The sequence below is a fragment of the Rhinichthys klamathensis genome, unplaced genomic scaffold (assembly GCF_029890125.1).
Source record: "Rhinichthys klamathensis goyatoka isolate OS25496 unplaced genomic scaffold, OSU_Roscu_1.1 h1tg000123l_1, whole genome shotgun sequence".
Lineage (NCBI taxonomy): Eukaryota > Metazoa > Chordata > Actinopteri > Cypriniformes > Leuciscidae > Rhinichthys > Rhinichthys klamathensis.
This window is the reverse complement of record NW_026606660.1, coordinates 2498971-2522625: the sequence shown is the minus strand read 5'-3', so window position 1 is coordinate 2522625 and position 23655 is coordinate 2498971. Positions and strand designations below refer to the sequence as shown.

General features: G+C 37.1%; 1 protein-coding gene across 2 annotated transcripts in view; it reads left to right on the top strand.

The window, feature by feature from the left end:
- The first annotated feature begins 1629 nt into the window (after positions 1–1629).
- ralgapa2 (Ral GTPase activating protein catalytic subunit alpha 2) overlaps positions 1630–23655 on the top strand; it is a 207635-nt gene continuing 185609 nt past the window's right edge. For both annotated transcript variants that reach the window (XM_056255880.1, XM_056255879.1), the window contains exon 1: positions 1630–1849. In XM_056255880.1, coding sequence (XP_056111855.1) covers positions 1744–1849 — 106 coding nt within the window. In that variant the 5' untranslated portion in view covers positions 1630–1743. The remainder of the gene's footprint in view (positions 1850–23655) is intronic.

Sequence of the window (23655 nt, the reverse complement as noted above, 5' to 3'; positions counted from 1 at the left end):
TGCCCAGTGCCCACTGAAGCTTAGGTTGAGTCTGGTCAGTAATACCTGTGAAAAAACAGGTTTCGTGAGATTGAGGCCAGCAGGGGGCGCTCACCTGTGCTCTGTGTGGGTCCTGATGACGGGACACTTTACTGAAACAAGCACCTTCCTCTGCATGAGACGTTAAACCAAGCAAAAATCCCACTGCACTCCTCGTAAAGAGTAAACTAAGAAATGGCTCTATAGACCGTTAAAGGGTTCTGTCAGATACATAGAGCCTATTAGGGGATACATCATGTGATCATTTTATGGATTTAGTTTTTATTAATTAATTCTGTTATAATTAATTTTTATTTCGAATCAAATGTTATGAATTAAACAGCTCGTAAACGCACTTTATTGAAAAAATGCAAATAAACATGAAAGTATTATGCAAAGACATTTTTCCTTATACAGAACCTTTTTGGCATAAAGGGTTCTTTAAAATTGAGGCAAATATTTTTGTATTATATAATTGACTATTGTTCCAGGCAGGTTATGTGCAAATTAATAGAATTCTGTAATTAACACATTATTTTACACACTCTTTGAATAAAAGAAAACCCTTTAGAGTTTACCATGATCATTGTAAGGATTTAGTGTTAATTAATTTTGTTTTTATTTATTTATCTTTTTAATAATGCTTGTGAATTACATGTTAAAAATAATTACGTGTATTGTTTATATAGTGCAGCTCATTGAAAAAGAAAAGGGAAAAAAAGAATATGATATTCTATAATTTTGTTTGTTTTTTAAAATAAATATTTTTTGCTGTACAAGCTTTAATAAACATTTTTACTAAACATTTTCGAAATTCCTTATCAAAAGTATAATTTTATAAAATGGTCTAATATTAAAAAATAAATGCTATTAAATCTATGTTACATCTAAATCTACATCTAAATTTATCAGAAGTCTAAATACTGTATTTTTGTGATTGGTGGTGCTGCACATGCGCAGTAATAGCAGCAGGTGGATGCAATATCAAGATCAATCACCAGGTGGCGCGCGAGTATAATCTAATTTCAGGTACACCTGCTACATCTGAACCTGCGGGCTACGTCATGTCCTACGGGATGAAGTCATATCTTTTATCATGGAAGAAATTGGAATGTTTAATAATAATGGCACATAATAGTAGGACATATAAATTATCTGGATAATTTTATGAAAATAGGTAAATATGGCAAATGTTTAAAACATTTTTTTTTGCTAGGTAAAGAGTAGTAGTAGTAATAATAATAACAGGCTAATAATAATAATAATAATAATAACAACAACATGAGGTAGTGTATCTGTCAGTATACTTCCGTATTTACACACCCACAACGGCGATATGTGTTGCCATATTTTCAAAAACACCCTATAGTTTTGTAAATAATACACAGTATTGTCAATACACCTCAGTGCACGCCTAGGGATGTATATTTTAATGCATTAAATAATGCACTACTGAATGTAGATAAAATATGTCATATTTTTCGTAGACGAAACCTTTGTTTTGTCAAGAAATGGGCATCCATGCCAGCAGAAAGCCTGAAAATATTGAGGTAAGTGTGTTTGTTTATTGCCCTCAGTAATCGAGGGGAGTTTTTTCAGCGGATCTGGCGCCCTGCCGTCGGTCGTTCGGTCAGTCAGTCAGGCAGCTGCTGTTCTTCACACACACACAGGTCTGAATGGTGAAAGGAAGGTAAAACCGGCTACAAAATCGCCTTTTACAGCGGAATGTTCACTCGAAGGGCTTATGGAGACGTCAAGAAATCTACACAGAAAGTTCTGGACCCAAAGAAGGATGTTTTCACGCGTTTGAAGCATCTACGCGCGCTGTTAGGTGAGTGAGACTCTGACAGGACTGAAACATTCAGAGGCATATATTCCCTACACCGCGGATTTATCCTCAGCAAATCTGCGGGTTTCAAGGTTTAAATGCCACAGAGATGTTAAACTAGGTGTTTGAATGTGAAACAGGGGCATTAATGTGCGTGTTACTCCATTTGTGATCGATAATGTATGGATTGAATGATTAGCGTTAGCTAGCTTATCGTGCTACATCAACAACAGACCTGACAGCCTGTTTTGTGTGAATATAACACATATATAAACAACAGACATGACACACATACATGTGTGAATATATACAGAAAACATAAATAACACACGACACACACACACGTACACACACATATTTGAACAACAAACATAATACAAGGATGTTATTATATATATATATATATATATATATATATAATAAACTACAAATATAATAAAAGGACATGTGTCTGAATATATAGAGAATATGTAAAAAAAACTGACCTCACAGTATGTCATGTGCGAATTTTGTAAGCATTTTGTTTGTGCTTGCAATCAATTGTTTTATACATTATTTGTGATAACGCTATGAAAGATGCTGAATTGTACATTTATGAACAATTATGAACACATGCCAAAAATAGGAGAGAACAAACAAAAATATTAGTAACTGATCATGTTGTAGGTAATTTATGCTTTTTCCTGTGAGGTTCTTGTTTTTCTATGTATTTTTTGTTGCATGGTAAAGTATAACTTGTAGGTGTTGTTTGCCTTTTCTTTCCCAAATATTCGAACTTGTAGAGTCATTTAAAACAAATATCCCCTCTAGACATCACTTTTGGCCACCATTGTGTACTGTATATTATATGGTAGAAAATCTGTAGAAAATACTGATATAGAGCCATATCGCACGGCGACAAGTGTGATGGTGACGGCACAAGTATGTAAATAAGTAAGAAACAACAACAGAGTGTTTTTAAAACCCCCTTAAAACTACTTCCTTCTTCCACGGATTCAAATCTCAAGTTGATAGTTTAACAGTTGAGCCAATATGGTTTATTATAGGCTATTTATCATATAGGCCAACTGGTAAAACAAAAAAACTTCTATCAAAAATGAAAATCGCAAATATAGTCGAGATCCATGTTTGGATTTATTACAGTTCATCACTGAGAAGGTTTGATCGCAGCAAAGAGCGCAAGCGCCTTAAAGACCCTTTAAGCAGAAAATCTCAAGTGGAGATCGCTGAACTGCAGCTTACTTTTTTGTCTGTGTTTTCAGATCATTCGCGCTTCTTTGGAGTGTAGAGAGAGCAAATATTCACACGTTCGCATTATTGGCAGATTGCCAATATTAAGTAAAACACTGAAGAAAACGTGGTCTTTTAACAGAAAAGCTCTGATTGAGGGATTTACATTCTTGAAATCTGGCAACCATAATCATGAAAGATTGTAGCTGCTTGTTAAAAACTGCTTGTCTGTAATGTTTAGTCCTCATTTATTCAACAAAAACTATGTGATTTTGGTCAAGATTTTATTTTTTTTATCAAAATTTTAGTCTCGTCTTTAGTCACAGTTATCGTTTAATGACGTTGGAGTCATCTCGTCTTACGTCTTAGGCATAGAAAAAAAAGGTCGTCAATGAACATTTTATGTCATGGATTTCGTTAACAAAATAAACACTAATAGCGAGCTAGCTTTGAAAGCATGATATCCTACCCTCCATTCAGTGCGTCTCCAAAGCCACGCCTCCTTCAAAACACACGAACACGTACAGCAGGACGCAAACAAAAGTATCATGAGAGATGGTGTTAAACTATCTCATGTCTCAAAGCACATAACATTACAATAATAATGAACATAATCAACTTAAAGTAAAACACTAAAACTGCTGCAGTGGATTTCAGAGTTGATAATGTTGCCATTGAAACATAAACTCCAGTCACGAACCGCTCCAAGTATAATGTAACGGTTTTCCATCTCTTCCAAATGTCAGTAGTTCTGGCGTGATCGCGGCATTAGCTCGTTGTTTCGGTTCAGGAGGAACTGGTAAAGGTGCTGCTGTTTCGGTTGTGGTGCTCGGTGACTGACGTCTGTCTAAAGACCCCAAGTCCGAAATTCGGGTCCGAAATTTTCGCACGTTAAAAAATAAATACGACCTCACGTTATGTCAATCACGCTTGCAAACTGCCTCCGAAAATTTCGTCCGTAATAAAAAAAAATCGAATCGGGTTAGATTTTCGGTGTTTTTCGCATCCGTAGCAAGCAGTTTGAGCCACCGAATCACGAATACGAAAAAACGCATACGAAAATTTCGGACTCGGTGTGCAAGGGCCTTAACTCGGTATAGCTTAATAAAAATGCGCTGATGATGTGTGATGTCTCAGGTGCGCGGAGGTATGGAAATACATGCGTTGACAGGCAGGAAGAACATCTTATCGTTGCATTTGGACCGAATGCAGTGATTGGACGAACATTTAATGGTCCTACTCCATCCACCAGCATAACAAACAATGTTTCTGGAACAAATTACCTCCCTGCCTTTAAACTAGGGATGGGCATTTTTTAAAAATATTGCATTCGAATATTCGGGCTCATAAAAATCGAATATTCGATTATTCGTTTATTTAAATGACGTTTAATGAAAAAGACGTTATTTTTTAAGTTAAATTTTTTTTTCACGTTTTTGTCACCATTTCTGAACAAGCTTACAATTAGGCAATATACACAACACAACAAGCTTACAATATGTTAAAGTTTTTTTTTAGTTGAAAACATTAAACAGTAGGCCTATGTGTAAACAAAAAATATAAAAAACAAAAGCATTAATAAAAGCATGCTTAAGCAGAGCGAACGGGAAAAAAACGTCTAATAAAGCAGATTGCGCCAGATATCGTACAGAACGTACACAGACACACACACACACACACACACGAGTCAGCATATGATTATCGTGTTTATATTGTTTCACGTTTTTATTGAGAAAAACAATACACATGCAGGGGCGCCGCCAGCACTTTATGCTCGAGTGAGAAAAGGCGCTTTGCTGACAGACGCTTCAGAGACACAAAGATAACGGTCTTCTAAGTTTCTAACAGCACTTTGCGTTTTCTGTTCTTAAACCGGTCTCCCTCGACGAAACCTAAAGGAAGTATATGTCTCAAAATCATTTTGCTATAAGATAAGTTATCATTTCGGATCACGCGGGGTCTAGCTGCGTTTACCTGCAGTCGTGAATGCAGTGATGGACAGCTGTCTTTCCTCATTCGACTGTTTGGGTTTCATGTGATTTCTCATTGTGTTGATGATATTATAACTCAGATTAATTAATTAATTCGATCAAAAGTAATTCCATTTAGTAAGATCATTTTCAAGTAATTCCAAACTTCGCGAAGCAGACGACAACATTATGTGATCAAATACACACAACTTGTTAACACACTCCACAGCGCCACCCAGTGCATTTAATTATAACTGCGAGTTAGTGCTTGGGATTTATCATGGATTCACTGCATTTACGGCCAGCAAAGCAATGTAGTAAAATTCGAATAGTATTTTATTTTTCGAATAATAATTACAGATCGAAAATTCGAATATTCGTGCACATCCCTACTTTAAACGTCACTTTAGCTTCATTGAAGCTAGATCTTTTCTCCCAGGCGGTTTAATCTAATTTTAGTATTTAGTGTTGTTTGTCTTCTATTTTGTTTTATTCTGTTTTTCTATTTAATATTTTCTTTACTCTGTTCAGCAGCACTTTGGTCAGTTTTGCTGTGGTTTTTAAATGTGCTTTATAAATAAGATTTACAGGGCTCCAGACTAACTTTTCCACTGGTTGCACTGGTGCTACCAACTTTCTCAGTTGGTCGCACCAGCATATGATTTGGTCGCACCTTTTTTCTTTTTCTTTTTTTTTTACATGCCATGGGATTTATCAATGCATGCTGATGAATAGTGGTCTTAATCTGCATACCATAGTTTTGCACTGATGTAAAAAGACTGACAGTGACACAAGACCTCGTGTTAGCAAAATGTTTTAATCTTTTAACTATCAAATCAAAATATTCTCAAAAAAAAACTATTAAAAAGATGAAAAATAGTAGTATTTAATTAAATGCATTAATGGTGAGATGACTACATTTTATTTAATTAAATGCATTTATGATGAAATTCATTGTCATGTCAATTTGTGCTCATTTTGACCACGAACTATGCGCTGTCACTTTAATTCAGCGCGTGCAGCACAGCAGAAATAGACTCGGTGTGTAAACGATCTCTGCACGGCTACGCACCGCTCCTGGAACGGATGCAGTGTGAAAACACCGTGTCAGGCTACACAAATATTGATCTTGACATTGTTAGCCTCTTGTCTTTTTTACATGTCGTACACTGTACATTTAACTTACGATTATTATGACTTAATTCCTAATTGGCGTGTTTCATGGTCGCAGTCTGGAACCCTGATTTACTTAATTTACTTAAGCTTATTGTATTATGTAGTATTATGAGACTATGCGAGTGCATTACCTGCAGATATTCTTCAGGTCAATCATATAGCCTATTCATAATCACAAAATCAGTTTGAATGCCCTCTGAGGAAAGCAATATCTTTGTCTTTGCCCTTTTAACAGTTAAGGGGATTTCCCATGACAGCGCTAGTCAAAGCAATTGTAAATTGCGTCTTTATAAGGCGTTGTTTAAAGTAGGGCTGTCGTGGTGAAGGAATTTCCCTTGCGGTAATTTTGAGTGGCTCAATAGCGCGATATGCGGTATTACCGCCATTTATTTATTTATATTTATTTATATTTATTTGTTGCTATATAAATATGTGTTATGATGTGGTCAGAATACACAAAAACAATGTAACCGAAACTAAACAGCGTTTCTGCGCATTGAAAGGCTGTCACTCAGCGCGCACATTGTTACGCCAACGGACTGTCTTTTGAGAGAGTCATTAAAGGAGAACTCCTTTAGTCGAGTCTGTTTTCCAAAGATGGCTCCTGTCTGTATACACGAAGTGGACTGTCTTCATCTTTATCTTCTTATTAAACGGTCTGTACACTTACAAAGTTCTCAATGCTTCGTTTTGCATGTAGGGACCCTCATTATGTTACTGTGTTCGTGTGGGGATATTTTGAGCCTTGTTAGTGGTATAAACTAGCGATTCTTTTTACTTATTAAATGCCCCCATTACTAGCGTTATACGCTAAACAGTTTTTAGAGATAAAACTCTTTACATTCGATTATCATGAAAACAAATCTCAGAGAACGGTTGACTAGGTACCAATGTTTTATTAGACCAAAGGTTCATTTTGCGCTGGAGTTCTCCTTTAAACCGTTCATTCAACGAAAACGTTCAAAAAGCTGATTCCTTAAATGATAGATGTAATGAAACAAGGTGTTAATTATTTTGTAACTTTGAGCTCCACTTCAAGGCTCAGCTGGCCAGCAATGCTTCACTTTTGGGCAAAGCTGAAGCAATAAACAGTCTTGTTATCATTATTAACTTATTTAACATTCAAAACACATGGTACGAACTACGAAGGGTGGCCTTATGAAAAAAGAAAACGCGGTTCGCAGTTGCTGCGGTTACTTGCATTCCTCTGCGGTCAGTAGCGCGGTATTGCAATATTGTGGTTATCGCGACAGCCCTAGTTTAAAGTAAAAATAAATGTCCTTGTTTACATCCTTGTTTCAGTCCCTTTCAATATAAAAGTCTTTGCTACTGACTCATAAAGACAATAATGTAACTTTCACTGAAGTCGAGATCACAATGACTAATGGATAGGGGTGTAACGAGTAACGACTCACTCGTTTTCTAGATGCATCGATTACAAATCCTGCCAATACATTGACCTTGAAACATGTATTTTGGAATCGTGAATCGTAAATTTCGATCAATAATCGATTTAAAATGCTAAGAATCGAATAAATTTCGATTAAATGGCGATTCAGTGCTTTTAAATGTATAAACAGTGAATCGCGGCCTCACAGCTCTCCTTCACAGATAGCACTCACCGCCTTTCATTGGATTGCGCTCTCCTTCATGTCCAAAAGTGCAGTCTACTTTCATCTCACTGGGTTTTGAGAAACATGAAATCTCTGTACTTGCTGCTCTTTGTTTCACCTTTTAAAGGTTTTTTTTTTTTTTTTTTTTTTTTACACTGCAAGCTGTCTTTATGAACAGTTTAGTTTATCAGTGCTTTTCCTGCTGACTCATTTCTGGTTCAGTGTCAAGGCAAGTAAGCAGAGGTCAGAGGTCAGAGGATGCTGTCTGTGACTTCCTAGTGTGTTTTTGTGGTCGGTATAGCTAGATATAACCGGTGTGTTTTGCCATCAGCTGTTATTAGGATCTCCAAACTATCACCCAGCTGCAGTGTGACATTGTCCAGTGTTTTCATAAAAGGAAGAATTTCCTCTCACAGGCTGCTTCCTGTGTGGACAGGAAGTGAGGATGAGTGATGGCGCTATAGAGAAGGGCCATTAGTGGCCTTATTTTATTTATTTATTCCCCCCTGATTTTAAATTCTCTGTGCTGTTATTTATTTGTTTGGTTGCTTGTGTTATTGAATATGATTTGGTCATGTGTTCGGGCCATTTCAGGTGTAGTTAATGAATCACATACAGACAAATCTGCCCAAGCAAAACCCTGTCCAGTGTCCTTTTGCCCACTAAAGGAGCTGACGTTTTCATGCCGTTGGCCAAATCGTTGGTGCCTATAAAAAACAGGCTTTAGGCATGTTTACCTCAATAACTGTAAAGAAACTCTAGGTATTTATAGAAGTGTTATTGACATTATGCCAGATCTGCCTTGGTCACTGTCTGCCATTGTCTGTGATGTTTGTATACTGTAATAGTTACACGTAAATAATAGGCTACTAGCTACTTAATTAATTGAATTCATAAAAACAACACTTTATATATATATATATATATATATATATATATATATATATATATATATATATATATATATATATATATATATATATATATATATATATATATATAAAAAAATAAAAAAAATTCTATAAAATGTTTTTTTTTTTTTCAAAAAATCTGTATGTATTTTCTGGTAATCAAATGAAGACATAGCCTACAACATTAATTTAATTTATCTTTTAATCATGACCTTTTTTTGTTTTTTGTCAAACAACATGCTGCACAACTGAGCTTTATACTTAAAATTAAAACCTGGAAGAATTGTGATTATTCCTTAAATAAAGTTTTGATAACAATTTATTATTATTAGTGTTTGTATTATTGTTGCATTAAGACATATCTAAATTCTACTGTACAACAGTAATATATTTGTCAAGTTAGGCTAAACCAAACTTTTATTTTGACTGGTTGCGGTGACTTGTTTGCATTATTTAGGCATTATTTTATTTCTTTGTAAGGCAGTGATTATTTTTTATAAGGAAATGTGGCCATTAGAGTGTAAAATGATTTAAAAAAATGTATTACACTGGTCCACCACTGAGTACTGTACTGTACATGTTTGATTTATGTTGAAGTGTTTGGCACATAGCTTTTAATGGTGAGCCTTTTGTTTTTGTAATCAGGCTTTTAAAAATATAAATTTAGCTTTATGTTTATTGGACAATCTAGATCGGTTATCCACTTTCAAATATGGCAATATTTTCATGTGCAATGCATTAATTTTGTACCAAAAACAAGTTTTGAGCAGTATTAATGCAGTGGCTGTGGGTTAGAGTCGGAGAGCAGTGTGTTCACTGGTCATGCATGGTTGAGTTTTGTAATTACAGCAGCACCTGATCATACACAATAACCCCCCCCCCCCCCCACTATCAGTGTGACAGGACAACGGTCAACACCACAGTCCGGGTCACAGGGATGACCCACTCCACCGACTCGTCTCTAATCAGCTGGAGAAAAAATTCTGAAATGAAAATCATTTTGCTTCTAGTGCATGGGTGGATTAAATTATCCATGCTTTACGCTGTTTTTCCGGATATGTTTTTTTAAATTCATATATAACAACCCTAGAAGTAATATTCCACTTTTAGGTCTGCAACCTTTGCCATTTTCTTTGTTAATGCACACAATAACAGGCAATGAAAGGTCCTCAAAATGGCGATGCACGTACGTTACTGATTAATCTTAAATGTGGCACTGAAGCTAAACACAGCTGTAGAGTTATGCTTATGGTTTAAATGATTCATTTGTTTGAGCTTAATGCTGCATTATGGGCTGTTCTCACAGGAGGACGTGATTAGGGACGTGCGAGACTAGCCGGCTAGTTAAATGATGATGCTCCTGCTGCTGCTATACACTTGGAAATGCTAGTTGTTTACAATTTTCTTTGCACATTAATGTTTTGCTTTATTTATTTTTTTACAAAGGCTATGTTTAAATTACCATCACGTTAATGTTACATCTTTGAAGTTAATATATTATTTTAAAAAAGTGTATATCTGCACCAAAACTAAATAATTTAATTTTGTTTATTGTTTAGTATGTGTTGGTTTTCACTGACAGTGGTTCAGAGAAACGTCCAGGATGAGCAAGATGAGGGAGTGTTTTGACAGCCTACACACAACTTTTCCGTGTTCTTCTATTTCATGTCAAACTAGTATAACAATTAAGCTTTCTTATAGGCTTGTTCGGTTATTATGAGGGATAATACGGTATGAAATTTTATATTTTAAGGAGTTTAAAGGAGAAATATTATAGATGAAACTTACTTGACACTTGAACAGTTGTTATATCAACATCCTAACGAAGAAAATACAGTTAAATAATGTAGTTGTCAGTACACGACAAGCCTTTTCTTGTGGCATTTGCTGGCCTTTATGTGTAGATACTTTTCATACACGAGAAGTGCACTCAAACCCAGACACACAATTACGAACAACAATACCTTAACGTTCTGACTTATGTGGACTAGGCTAACTTTAATTTGGGGAAATCTCTTTAAATAGGCTATTTATCAGGCGTGGGGATCTTTTGGTACCTCACGATTCGATTTAAATCGATTGTTGAGGTCACGATTTGATTAAAAATAAATTCTCGATTTTTGAATCAAATTTCGTTTCGATATGTGCATATAGATTTTATTGTAGTTTTATGTTTCTTATTTGACTGCGGTAGACAGTTTAATAGGTCTAGAAGAAAAAAAAATCATACTGAATTAAATGTGAACCTTTTTTTTTCTTCCCATTTTAGTCAACCCAATATTATAAAACACATGCCCTTTAAGCTGACTACAATCATTACACACAGTCTTCTGTAATAAAGCAAGGCAGGCAATTTTACTTTATTTTTGATATTAAAAATAGGAACAAAGCAGCAAATTACAAATAATAGGACACAAACAATAGAAAAAAATGTACAAATTAAAAAAACTTTACGTTATTTAGGTACAGTAGCATAGGTTTATTTAACATGTAAGAAATACTACCGAAATTGAATAGTAACATGGTAATAACGCAATGACTTTATACTTGTTGTACTGTTGTACCGCGATATATGTAGACTAATGTGACAACGCTACTGCGCAATAATGAAATGCCCTACATTATCGTCATCTTTTGTCTTGGGCTTTTGTCAAATATAATTAAAAAATGTGATCAATTGTGATGGAAAATAAGATGGATATGGTTATACAGGGATAGTTGAGCACTTGTTTCCCAGTGCAAGGTTACCAGGAAGCTGATTGTAATCTATTTACATGAGTCCTGCATTTACATGTGTGTTTGAATGATGCAAATCATCGTCTGCAAACCTTGGATGATTTGGTTAAGGACAGAGCTGCGCACACATCCATCCATCAGTCTCAAGGCCCCAAATGTCACTACAAAGCATGTTATGATTATTATTTGTTAATTGTAATTTTGTCTTTTATTGTAGCGCGCCACTGATATTCTGACAGCTGTGCTTTAAATGAAAAGTGAATTAGTTATGTGTTAAAACAGTTAAAACAAGTTAAAACACTTGGTGTTTTATTGATTTTATTTTTTTACTGTTTAAGGCTTTAATAGCCAGACTTAGACTATTGACATAAAGTCCTGACTGACATGTAAAGTGACTAACTACAGTTAGTTTAGTAGTTGTGCTATTCACTTAATATTCAACAATATTATTGATCTGCCTGCATTGACACCATTATATGAAAACTGAACTGCGCTAGACGAGGACATCACTGTTTTCTCCAGAGCAGCTGTATAGATAAATTAACTAAATTAATAACTTTTTTACAACAGAAATGAACCATCACTGAACTTACTTACGCTGGATTGTGACGCTATTTTCTTCTAGATCTGCTGTACAGCAGAAACAAACTTTGTTGCATTATTTTCTTGGTAAAGCTGCTTTGAAACAATCTGTATTGTAAAATGCGCTATTTAAATAAAGATAACTTACTTGACTACTTAAAGGGTCATGAAACCCCCTCTTTCTGTTCAAGTCTTTTTTGGCTGTAAGTCATCCTTGCAACACTTGTAAATATGCCTCATCGAAATATACAACACTCTAAAATTTCAGACAATTTACATTTTGTAAGATACTAAACACTCACACAATCACACACAAATCACACAAGATCATTGTGTTCAACCAGTGAACACCATGAGATCAAACTGCTCCAGTGATGTGCTCAAAAACAAGAGAAATACATCAATTATCTAATATTTCATTATATCAATTATATAATATTTCATTAATCATACAATAGTTCATTTGTTTGAGTGAGACCGAGATCGAACACACGCACTTAATCATACTCATTTTCAGTGTGTTTGTCCTCTCTGTTTCTAACTACGGTGAGTCAGAACCATCACTGTAATGACTTTAAGAAAATCGGCATCCTACAATTCACACGTTTGCGTTTTTAAAACAATCTGGTGAACCTCTGAATTACAGTCTCATATGAATCAGTGAAGTTTTGATTGTTTATAGTCAGTAATTCACCCTTTAGTGGCCGTTATGTCCTGCTATCTTCAAAAATGTGATGCCACTAGCCTTGCAACTTTGGCACATCTAGTGTCCTTGTAAATACGCCTTTGTTTTCTGGCTGACCAGTAAAATTTCTGCACCCAAACTCCCGGAAAATGCATCTTATCCACTATCCAGCCATCCAGTGCTTGCCATTTTTGTGTATGCACCAAGTGGTTGACGGGTTAAAGGACAGTGAGTTGTCTGTGAGTCCAAGACCATATCCGTTAATCCTCCTCACATCAAATCTTCTGCTGTGAAAGTATTTGCTGTGATATTGAAGTTGACAAAACTCATTTCTCACTCACAGTACATGGGCTTTCTCTTGTGAAAGGGCAGGCTGTACAGGTTTGGTGACTTCAGAAGACATTAGGAGTGCCGTGCACCTGCTGTTCCCACTCTAAAGGCAACTGTAATCATGATGAGTTGATTTTAGGGAATAGGAATGCTATAGGAATAGATAGAGGGAGTGGTATTGAGCGCCCCTCCTGTTCCAGCTCAACAGGCTGAGTGGTGCCACTCCTGTCCAATCTAACACAAAAACCCAGTGCTCAGCTGACTTTACCGGTATAATAGAGCGCATTAGTGCCCACCCACTTTTTCAAGTCTTTGTTAAAAGCGTTATAAGCCATGAGCCAACCAACCAGTTATGAGGTGAATCACAGAATTAAAAACATTTGAAGCAAAAACAAATTTGAAAAGTGGACAAAAACAAAAAACAAAACAATGGTCTTAGGGCCGGATTTACTAACCGCTTGCACCAACACAAACCCTCTCTGGCATTGAATAAATGACTGTCGTGATCTACTAAAAACATAGAGTGAAAAATTAGCAATGAAAAGGTGTGGACACAGTTGTTTTTGTGGCTGATGTTATTGCATAATTATGGATTTGTAGGAGTTTCCCTTTCAGACACAGCATTTATGGGAGAAAACTATTTAAATAACGTGATTTACTAAGGTTTGTGGTAGTCAATTACTGATATTTGTGCCATTTATCTAACGCCCAAAAGCATGTCTTCACCCATTTGGTGTTTGACATGCTACCCTATTTTTTTAATTTATGGGATTGCAGTGTCATGCTAATTTGTCCTGTTTAGTAAATCTGGCCCTTAAATGGCTTTAGTGAGGAAAATAACTCCAATCCAAATTCGGCATTTAGCAAATGACAATCAAATAAAAAAGGTGGTGAAATATAAAACTAGTAATTTAAAGTTGATTGTACCTATAGAAACAATATAAGTTCATTGCTGAATATGCATACAAATATGTAAGTATTTTGAGTGCATAGGGCTATGATTGGTGGAATTTTCCTTGCACTCAAAGTATGAATAAATCATTAATTTGGTACTAAGTTGATATTAGGGCTGCTTAAATAATGTGATATTCAAAATGCGATACGATATTGCTTTAAGTGTGTAAAATCAATTTACATTATATTCAAAATATTTAAAAACTGAAACCAATATTCTCATTCTTCCTGGGAAAGGAAAGCATCCCTACAACTTCTGAAACTGAACAGCAGTGTTTTAGCATTACATAAAAAGTAATGTCACAAATCTGGAAATGATTGAAAGGGTTGAATATGGCCAGACAATATAAACTATTTTATTTCTTTGCTATTACAGATATTGCCTGTAGTGAATTACTCTCTGTAATGAGTTTGGAACTATAAACAAAAGAGGCACAGCTTTACTGATGGGTTCAGTCAATTGCTTCAATTTATTCCTCAAATTACTTTTGCCTGCTCTTGGTCATATTGTTGGTCAACACTGCAAATGTTCTACACAATATGAACAACAGCCTTGTTCATCATATAAAGCCTGTGAGTGTTGGGAGTGGACGTTAAATGTCTGATGATTACACACACCCTGCCAGTTAAAAACACATGCAAGGCAGCATGTGACAGACACTTCTGGTGTTTGACTTTACTACAAGGCCAGTGGGACCTTGAGACGAGACGTTTTCCTCGGCAGGGAGAGTCCCGTCTTTATCAGGCTGTAGTGAACAGCAAACAAACTGTTATTAATATATGAAACTGTTATTGCTTTTGAGACTGTGTGTGTTAACAGGACTCTTTTCTTCACCTCCTCTGTCTGACAGGTGAAGCTTTATGAAGGCCACACTCGTCGTCGGTCACAGCTTTACGTGTTTCAGATGCAGGAGTTTGAACTGAAGAATGGCCTCTAGTTGGCATTGTGATGAAAGCTGTCTGTCCCACTGTGAGGATGAAGAATTGATTATAATTTATTATTCACATCCTGAATTTGATGCCGTTCCAAGAATCTATCAGCACTCACTTTCACTGTATTAGAGTGCTGTAAAAGCCCCAGAGTTCAGCATATCTTTATTGCCCTCTGCGTTCATATTTGTTTAGCTCCAGCTGACAGGCATGGATTTGTTATTAACCCCTGTCGCAGTGTGGTCAGAAAGCGGCTGCCTTTGTCAGTTTCTCAATACTTAATAGTCTGTTGCAGAAAGACACCAGCTCCTGACTCCCATTGAGCCAGTGCACATTTGTGCTTTATTGTTGTCTTTTTCTGCTGGTCTATTGTATTTACTTTTGTTGTCATTGTTGTTATGGAGAACTATTTGTATTAAATGGTAAGCTGAGAAATACTGCAGCTTTGAATGTATAAATAAGGTTTTCCTTTAGTGGTGGGTAATATGAACATATTGTCAAGGAATGAGTGGGGATGGAGCGTTTCACTCGCATTTACAGCTAAAATAGATTAAATGGATTTAGGAGAACGTGTGGGAATAAAAAAAGTATCTGTGGGTCTACAAAATTAAGTTTTATAAATGTCTTAATTATCGTTTGAAGAGGTCTTACATTTGAGGATGGAATAAGTTTCATGTTTCAAGTTTATTTACAGTATATAGCACATTTAAAAACAACCATTGAATAACAGGAATCGCAATACATCCTAATGTAGTAATTATACATTTCAAAGCCTATGAATGAAATAAATGTGAGCACGGCATTTTTCAAAGTAAAAAAAACTGGTGCTGAGTTAAAGTTGGCATGTAATGGACATTTCTATTTTCTTTTATCTATTTTCCAAATGCATCTTATTGATCTTATTGTGAATGACTCATTCTGCATACGTTTCAGTTATTTTTTTTCTCAAGCTTTAGCTTTTAATCTCCACCATCCGGTGAAACATCCGACTTCCTCAATCGTTTTTTCTGCCTCTTTCTTACAATCGACTGCAAGCTCACATTCAGACGCTCCATCCAATCAGCAACCGATGAATCGTTGTCCCTGCCCTACATTATTTTACTTTTTCCGATAGTCATTTGTTTCACTCGGATGTATCTTAAAGTATTGAAGAAAAGATCTGTCTCTACTTGTTACATCGCAACTTTAAAGGGATACTTCAGGATTTAGCATTAAGCTTTGTATTAGTAGAAAACCTGTAGTACCGTGCTTTCCACCCTCATATCCCCCTGAGACGAGAGATTTATGTATTTTTTGTCTGGAAAAAATCCTCCGATGACGCAAAAATCGTCATTTTGCGTCATCGGAGGATTTTTTGGCCAGAGGCTAAAGACTACAGTCAGTAGTAGAGGCTGTCCCGCATGTCCTCAACCCGCCCATAGAGGGTGGGATCTCACTCACAGAATGGACACATAGTGTCAGCCATCTTTTTTGGAAGCTAAGCTAGCAGGCTCTTGTTCTGTGGAGAAAGCGGAGTAACTTAGTATGAGAAAGCTGAGTAGTAGGGGTTACCATCCATTCTCTTTTTCCCGGACATGTCCGGCCGTCGAGATCGTACAAAATGTCCGGGATTCAGCTTTTGCTTTCTGCAGTCGCCATTCATTGTTTACATGCACACCTTTGTTTCAATCTAACTGAATTCATTCCTATTGGTGAATCTGAATGTAGTGTTTACATGAACGCTAAACAAGTGTTCAGTTGATGTGCGTTTTAACATTGCTAAGAAAATTCCCGCTCCTCCGTGAGAGATACGAGACTGGGGCGTCTCACAGGTGTCGCTCATCAGTAATCACCCCCTCGGCCTCGTCCTGCTCGCCACAGTAAACATAATGAACGGCGACTGTAGAACGCAAAAGCCGAATCCCGGACATTTTGGGCGATCTCGAAATCCCGGGCAGACTCATCACGGAGACTCACTAGTAGCCTAGACTTGTTGTTTAACTACTGCGCTCATTACCGGTAGGCGTGGCCTCCTAGGGCAGCGAAGCAAGTGCATTCTGGGAGTTGTTGTCTTTCATCCACATAAGCCAAAAATACATTTTCTGGCTTTTCTCAGTCTAGAAAGCTCCAAATTCAAAAATAATTTTACATTTCTTCTACATAAATGACCCATTTTAAACACACATTCATCTTTCCAGAGGTGAAGTATCCCTTTAAGGGTTAGTTTGATCCCTAATTATAATAATTCTAATTTCAGTAATTAGCAATCTCCACTGAGAACAAGATCCACATCTTCTTGTTCGGGACCCGTTCTGTTTCTTTCCCACATTTCTCTATGCAAAATCTACCTTTAAAATCAATCAAACAAATATAAAGTCTAGCAAAATCTCTCTCGGTTGACACATTTGTGCCGTTGCATGGTACATACATCACACTATTTTACTTCCCATGTGCCTCTGTGTTCGCTTGCTTGCATTTAGTCCCTTTAGTCCAAAGTGTGTGTGCTAAAGTTGAATCAGTTGCTCAGGTCTTATTTTTTTTATTTTTTTTAAATGAGAGTAAATGCTTTGAAACTGTCTGCTTAAAGCACCAATATATCTGTGTTTCACAGACCAGTCTATGATTTCTAGCCTGATATTTCTATTTTGCTTTCAATATGTTTGATCACACATCGAATCCACTTGCTTTGGAAAGCTGTTATTTTCACCCTGAATGCTCCAGTCTGAATTTTTTATATGCCCATCAGGTCTTGCTGTAGGTTTTATTTTTCCCACTTTGCGTTCCCACATGATAATTCAACAGACGCTGCTGTGCCCGTGGCCGTGCCTGCAGGAAACAGCCGTCCTGAAACAACCAGCCCATTAGGAAACCACTCATAACTCATTCTGCAGACTTGAGCACTCTGTGCAAAACATGCCATCAGGTCTGTGTTTTGTAAAATGAGAAAATATTTTTTTTAATCATTTTTTTGTGAGGTGTCAAACAATGGAATGGTTAAATGAGAAGTAGAAGGAATTTTTGGCCTTGGGGGTGTAGAAAGCAATATCCCTGTTAAGGGCTTGAACACAAATCACGAGCTCTGCTGTTAAGCATATCTCATAACCAAGCTGCATAGCTTTTGAACAGTGAGTGACTTGTTTTCCTTGTTTTTTTGTACTTTGCTTGTGAATTTGCTTGAAGAAATTCAAATTTTTTAAGGCCATTTAAATATTTTTTAAGCAAAATGGCTTGTTGGTTGGTGCAGTTTACGTCTTTAGCTGTCAGCTTTCAGCTATCAGTTCCCTGTAGGGAATGGGTAATCGTTAAAAATTATACCTTGACTTTGATAGCAGTTCCTTAACAATACTTTTTTTCAATATCAATTTTATGAAAGATTGCATTACATATCTAAAAAAAACTGTTTTTTTTCTTTTTTTTTTCAGTTTGTTGACTTATTTAGACTCAATGACTCATATATAGGCCACTGGGGGAGGAATATCTGCCTCGCGCTCAAGTGCACGCATAAAGCTTGCCACAAAGCACTGGCAAAAGTAGCCTAATGATTATGAATGTGTGGGGAAAAAATAGCAAGGAGACATTTTAATTGTTTATTAATAAACTTGTGTTTTCTGAGTCAGTGTTGACTACAAAGATGAAGTTGACGTTGCTGACTCGTCATCTCCACAGTGTGAACGCACGCGCCTATAGAGAGAAATGCACCTTTCATTTGGATTACATAATCATTTTTCAGATTACATAATCAGATTATTTGATTTCGATTCGAATTGGTTCGTTTAAAGGGGTGGTTGATTATGATTTCACTTTTCTAAGGCCCCATCCACACTACTGCGTTTTAGTTTAGAAACGGATAATTAAAACGAATACGATCTCCGTCCACACCAGCGTTTTAGCTGCGTATTAGAATTGATCTCCGTCCACATTAAAACGACTGAAAACGCGGATCACGTGACCATTCACCAACACTGGGCATGCGCGTGCCGGTGTAAACACAACTTCATTGATAAAATTATCCCACCATGCTCTGGGTTAACCCCAAACCGACGCTCCATGTACGGTCAACGCCGCCGCTGCACACGGGAATTGTCACAGATCGCTCGAATAATAGCTTGACTCCGGCGCATGTAGGCAGTTATAGCATTGTAAAATGCAGAATTTACTTGTACAACAGCTGCTAGCAAAGATATACGCCATGACTGATGACACCCAATCATAGAGCCGAGCGTGAGCCTCTACTACGTCATCGTTTCTAAAGTCCTCCGTTTTGACCCGTCTACACTAAAACGCCCTCCGGAGAATCAAAATGAAAAACGGATCGGCAGCGTTTCTACACTTCTCCGTTTTGGGTCTCCGTTTTTGCCGTTTTAGGCTGCGTTCACATATCGCGCCTAAAAACGCGTAGAAAACGCTGGGCGCGCCGCATTCTTTTTTTTCAAAACGCTAGGGCGGTTGCGCTCCGGTTGGTTCTTGTCACGTGACCTACTGTGCGCTTATGGTGCGCTTGCGGCATTCTGAAAAGTTGAGATGTTTTTATCTCGATGCGGCGCAGACGCGCCTGGAAAAAACGAGCGCGTCGCACCGCGACCGCGTCGCTTCCATTATGAGCGCGCAAACCGCGCGCCTCCATTTGAAATAATGAACTTGAGCGCGCAAAAGACGCGATATGTGAACGGGCCCTTAGTGTGGACGGGAGGTGCAAACGTAGCAAAAGGTCTCCGTTTTTGCCGTTTTAGTGTGGACGGGAGGTGCAAACGTAGCAAAAGGTCTCCGTTTTTAAACGAAAACGCAGTAGTGTGGACGGGGCCTAACTTTAGTTAGTGTGTAATGTTGCTGTTTGAGCATGAGGAAGGAAGATATTTACTTTTAAAGAAATCGTTTTTTAAGGACTACAACAAACGACTGGTAGGGACTACACGACATTCCTCCTGGGTTAGTGACATCACCAACCCTAACATTTACATAAACCCCGCCCCCGGGAACACACGGTCCAATGAGAAGAGGAAGAGTTCTTGTAGTAGAGCACATTTGTGAGTCTGCTCAAGCTGTCGCATCCGTCTTTTTACATGCAATACAGTACGCAACACAAATGCACAAAAGCATGTCACTCTGTAGGCTTCTTACAACAGTTCCCACACGAGCCATTTATAGATTATCATGACAGAATATGCTAGATGAAGATAGTTAACTCCGCATCAGCAACATAAATTCATAACCATTCAGAAATGTCCTGTTGCATTCTACATGTTGTTGTTACTTCTTGAGTCTCTCCATCATTTTCCGACTGTAAACCGTTTCTGACATTTTAGTGCTTGTCTGCGTGAGGTATTCCGAGCTTCTAGAGCCCCTTTACTCAGAGATTCCGGAAAATACACGGATAATGTGTCCCGGGATCATTTGATTTGGGGTCATTCACACTGCCAGTGATTTTCCAGAATCTGTGAGTGTGTTGACACACATCCCGTAAAGATCCCTTAAAGACACGTGACGTCAGGTGTGACGTGTAACGGACACGTCGAAAACATGTACACTGACGCATCTCGTACCGTTCCACAAAGCTGCCGAACGATCTCAGCTTCAGCGCGGATAGAACAAGAAATGTTTGGATACTCGATGGTATTGAGGCAATTCGGTCGGTATATAAAAAAAATATCGAACTCGATACTAGGGCTGGGCAAAAACATTTTTTTTACGATTAATCGTTTTTTCAAATGTGGTCGATTCAAAATCGATTCTCAAAGGCCACGAATAATTTTTTTCCTTATTTATTTATCTATCACCCAAAAGCCAGTATTAGTTTTCCTGCACTGTTCATAGACTTGTATGTGAATGTTACAGGTGATGCTTTTTTTAATGTACCCAAGTGTACCTAAAATAAAAAGAGGTTAATATACAGGTTTGTGGCTCTTTATTTATTTTTATTAATTAACCACTTTTAAACTTGTTCACTGTTCTTTTTTTATAAATATAGGATTTGTATTAAATCTATATTCATGGAGTCGAATCGGGAATCGAAATCGAATTTAGAATCGAGAATCGACATCGAAACGAATTGGAACATCTGAATCGATACCCATCCCTATAACTGTATGCCAAATTACAGATTTTCAGCTTCGTGTTTAATATTCTCCATGGCTGCTGTAGGGCCCTATGATTTCTGCTATGCAGAAAATGCTTACAAAACCACGGAATACAGTCATAATTGATTTTACACGCATTTAACATGCAATGCCACGAAATTTGGATGAATAAATCAAAAGTAGCACTGTACATTTATGGAATCATGAAATGTACTATGAAATATATTACTCCACAAAAATAAATGCTATTGAAATTTGAAGTCTGCATGTTCTACGTGTCTCTGTGTGAATGAGTGGAGCAGTTTAATTTACTACACATACTCAAACACGCTTGATGCTTGTGGTGTTCTCAGCATCTGCTGTCTCACTTTATGAGGACATGAGCACATGAACGGGGCCTATACCATGAAGCCGGTTTAGGTGGATAGCTAGATATGATTCAGTTTAGTTTGAGACGGATCCTGTTCCGGGAAATGTCAGATTTTGGACTTTTGCGTTCCGGTGTTGTTTTTAAACGATCTGGCATAAAAAGTGCATTACATTTTGACAGTGTGTGTGCACACTGGCGTGAAGTGAGCGTTTTTAATTCAGTTTAGTTTTCGTGCGTGAGCGTAACGCTCAGCTTCCATAGGAATAAACTGAAAACGCCCGCTTCGTGCCAGGGTGCACGTGAGAGACAGAGCGAGCGCAGGTTCATGCAAATGTATTGTTTTGCGATCGGCCCTCAGCAAATATATTTTTGATCAGCTTTCTTTAGTTCAAAATCAATATCATTGGTTGGTGCTGACTGCTTATTGTTTAGCTCGAAGTAAAGCGTAGCGCTTTGAGAGTAGGATCAAGTTTGGAGAGAGAGATATCCCTGGTGAATTATTCTAATATAAATTAGTTCATATCGTCAAGCATATATTTCATTTTTCATTTTCCATATCCACGAGTAAAGCTGGTAGTGTTGCTGATCAAAAGAGATCCTGAAGATGGAACTGCTAATAATAATCAGGATAGCGGGAGCGGGAATTAGATTAGTCAGAATCAGGAATCGATGTAATGGAAAAGGCAACGAGAGAATATCACTGATCAACTGAATGATTTTTGGCCTCAACGTAGCGATAAACGTGACAGAATAACACACTAGGCTGTAGTTAAGTCTGAGCAGAAACGTGTGAATGATGCTTGTGCCGTCACTGTTTATGACGTCATTTTATGTTCCGGGAAAAACTTAAGTTGTATTGTCGGTGTCGGTCACAGTGCCTTTTTAATTGCTTTTTTGATCCGGCAATTATTTATTTACAAATTAAGCACTGGTTTGTGCCAACCTTGGGTGTAAGCCAACATGAATGTTTTCCATTATTGCTACAGTAGATTGAGAAGATTAAGTAAAACACTGGGCAGAAAATGTATCCTTTTACAAGAAAAGCCCAGTTTGGGGGATTTATTACCTTGATCTGGCAACCCCAAGCAGGAAAGATAGTGGAGAATTGTTACCAATGCATGATAATAGTAATGTCTAAATAAAAAACATTTTCAGGACAAATAATTAGCTGGGAAAATATCCCAACGATTATTTTGAATTAATAAAGAGAAGCAAAATTCATTATCACGATTAAAATACGATTAATCATGCAGCCATAGCAGTTTTGCATACAGCTGCATTATAACAAAACGTGAAGAAAATAAAAATGAAGAGGTCTGAATACTGTGAGTGGAGGACAATGTAGATGTGCATGAAAGGGACATGCCAGGCTCCGATGGTTTTTGACATTCATCCCACTGGAGCCGTTACACACACACACACACACACACACACACACACTGCTCACGTTCACTTATGTTCTTTTTTACTTTCTTATCTGTATTTGGCTGTTTGTGTTATGGCTGCATGATTATTCAAAACAAAAACAAAATGATTTTTCATCAATGTGAACAGACGACGGTCCTGAAACGCCTGAATGCATTTCCATCAAATTACAGACATTATAAAATGTGGCTTTAGTAGTTAATACTATATATTCTTTGTGTTTACTCTTTAGTAGAGAGCACATGATATTAGATACTAGAGTAACATTTTCGCAGCCTTATTTCATGCTTTCAGAAGAGAGATCAAAAGACAATTGATATTTTCCTTAATTGTGTTTAAATGTTATAGAAGCTTCAAATGAAATCATAGACATCAGTGGGATAATGACAAACCTCCAGGAGGCTCAAGCACAATGATGATTAGGTTTGGTGAATAGGTTGAATAGGTTTGGATACAATGATGAATGCCTTTTTTTAGGCATGTTTACCTCAATAACTGTAAAGAAACTGTAAGTCATTTATACATTATGCCAGAGGTGCCATGGTCACTGTCTGCCATTGTCTGTGATGTTTGAATATTTATAAAAACAACCATTTTAAAAAAATTTTTAATTTTTTTTTGTTTTGCACAAATTCTGTGTTATGTATTTTCTGAAGATGGTAAATGGTAAATGGACTGCATTTATATAGCGCTTTCACAGATCCAATGGCCACCAAAGCGCTTTACATTTGCCTCACATTCACCCATTCACTCACTCATTCATACACCGACGGGCGACGGTGTATGAAGACATAAAACATTGATTTAATTTAACTTTTAATCATATGCAAGTCAACTTTTTTTT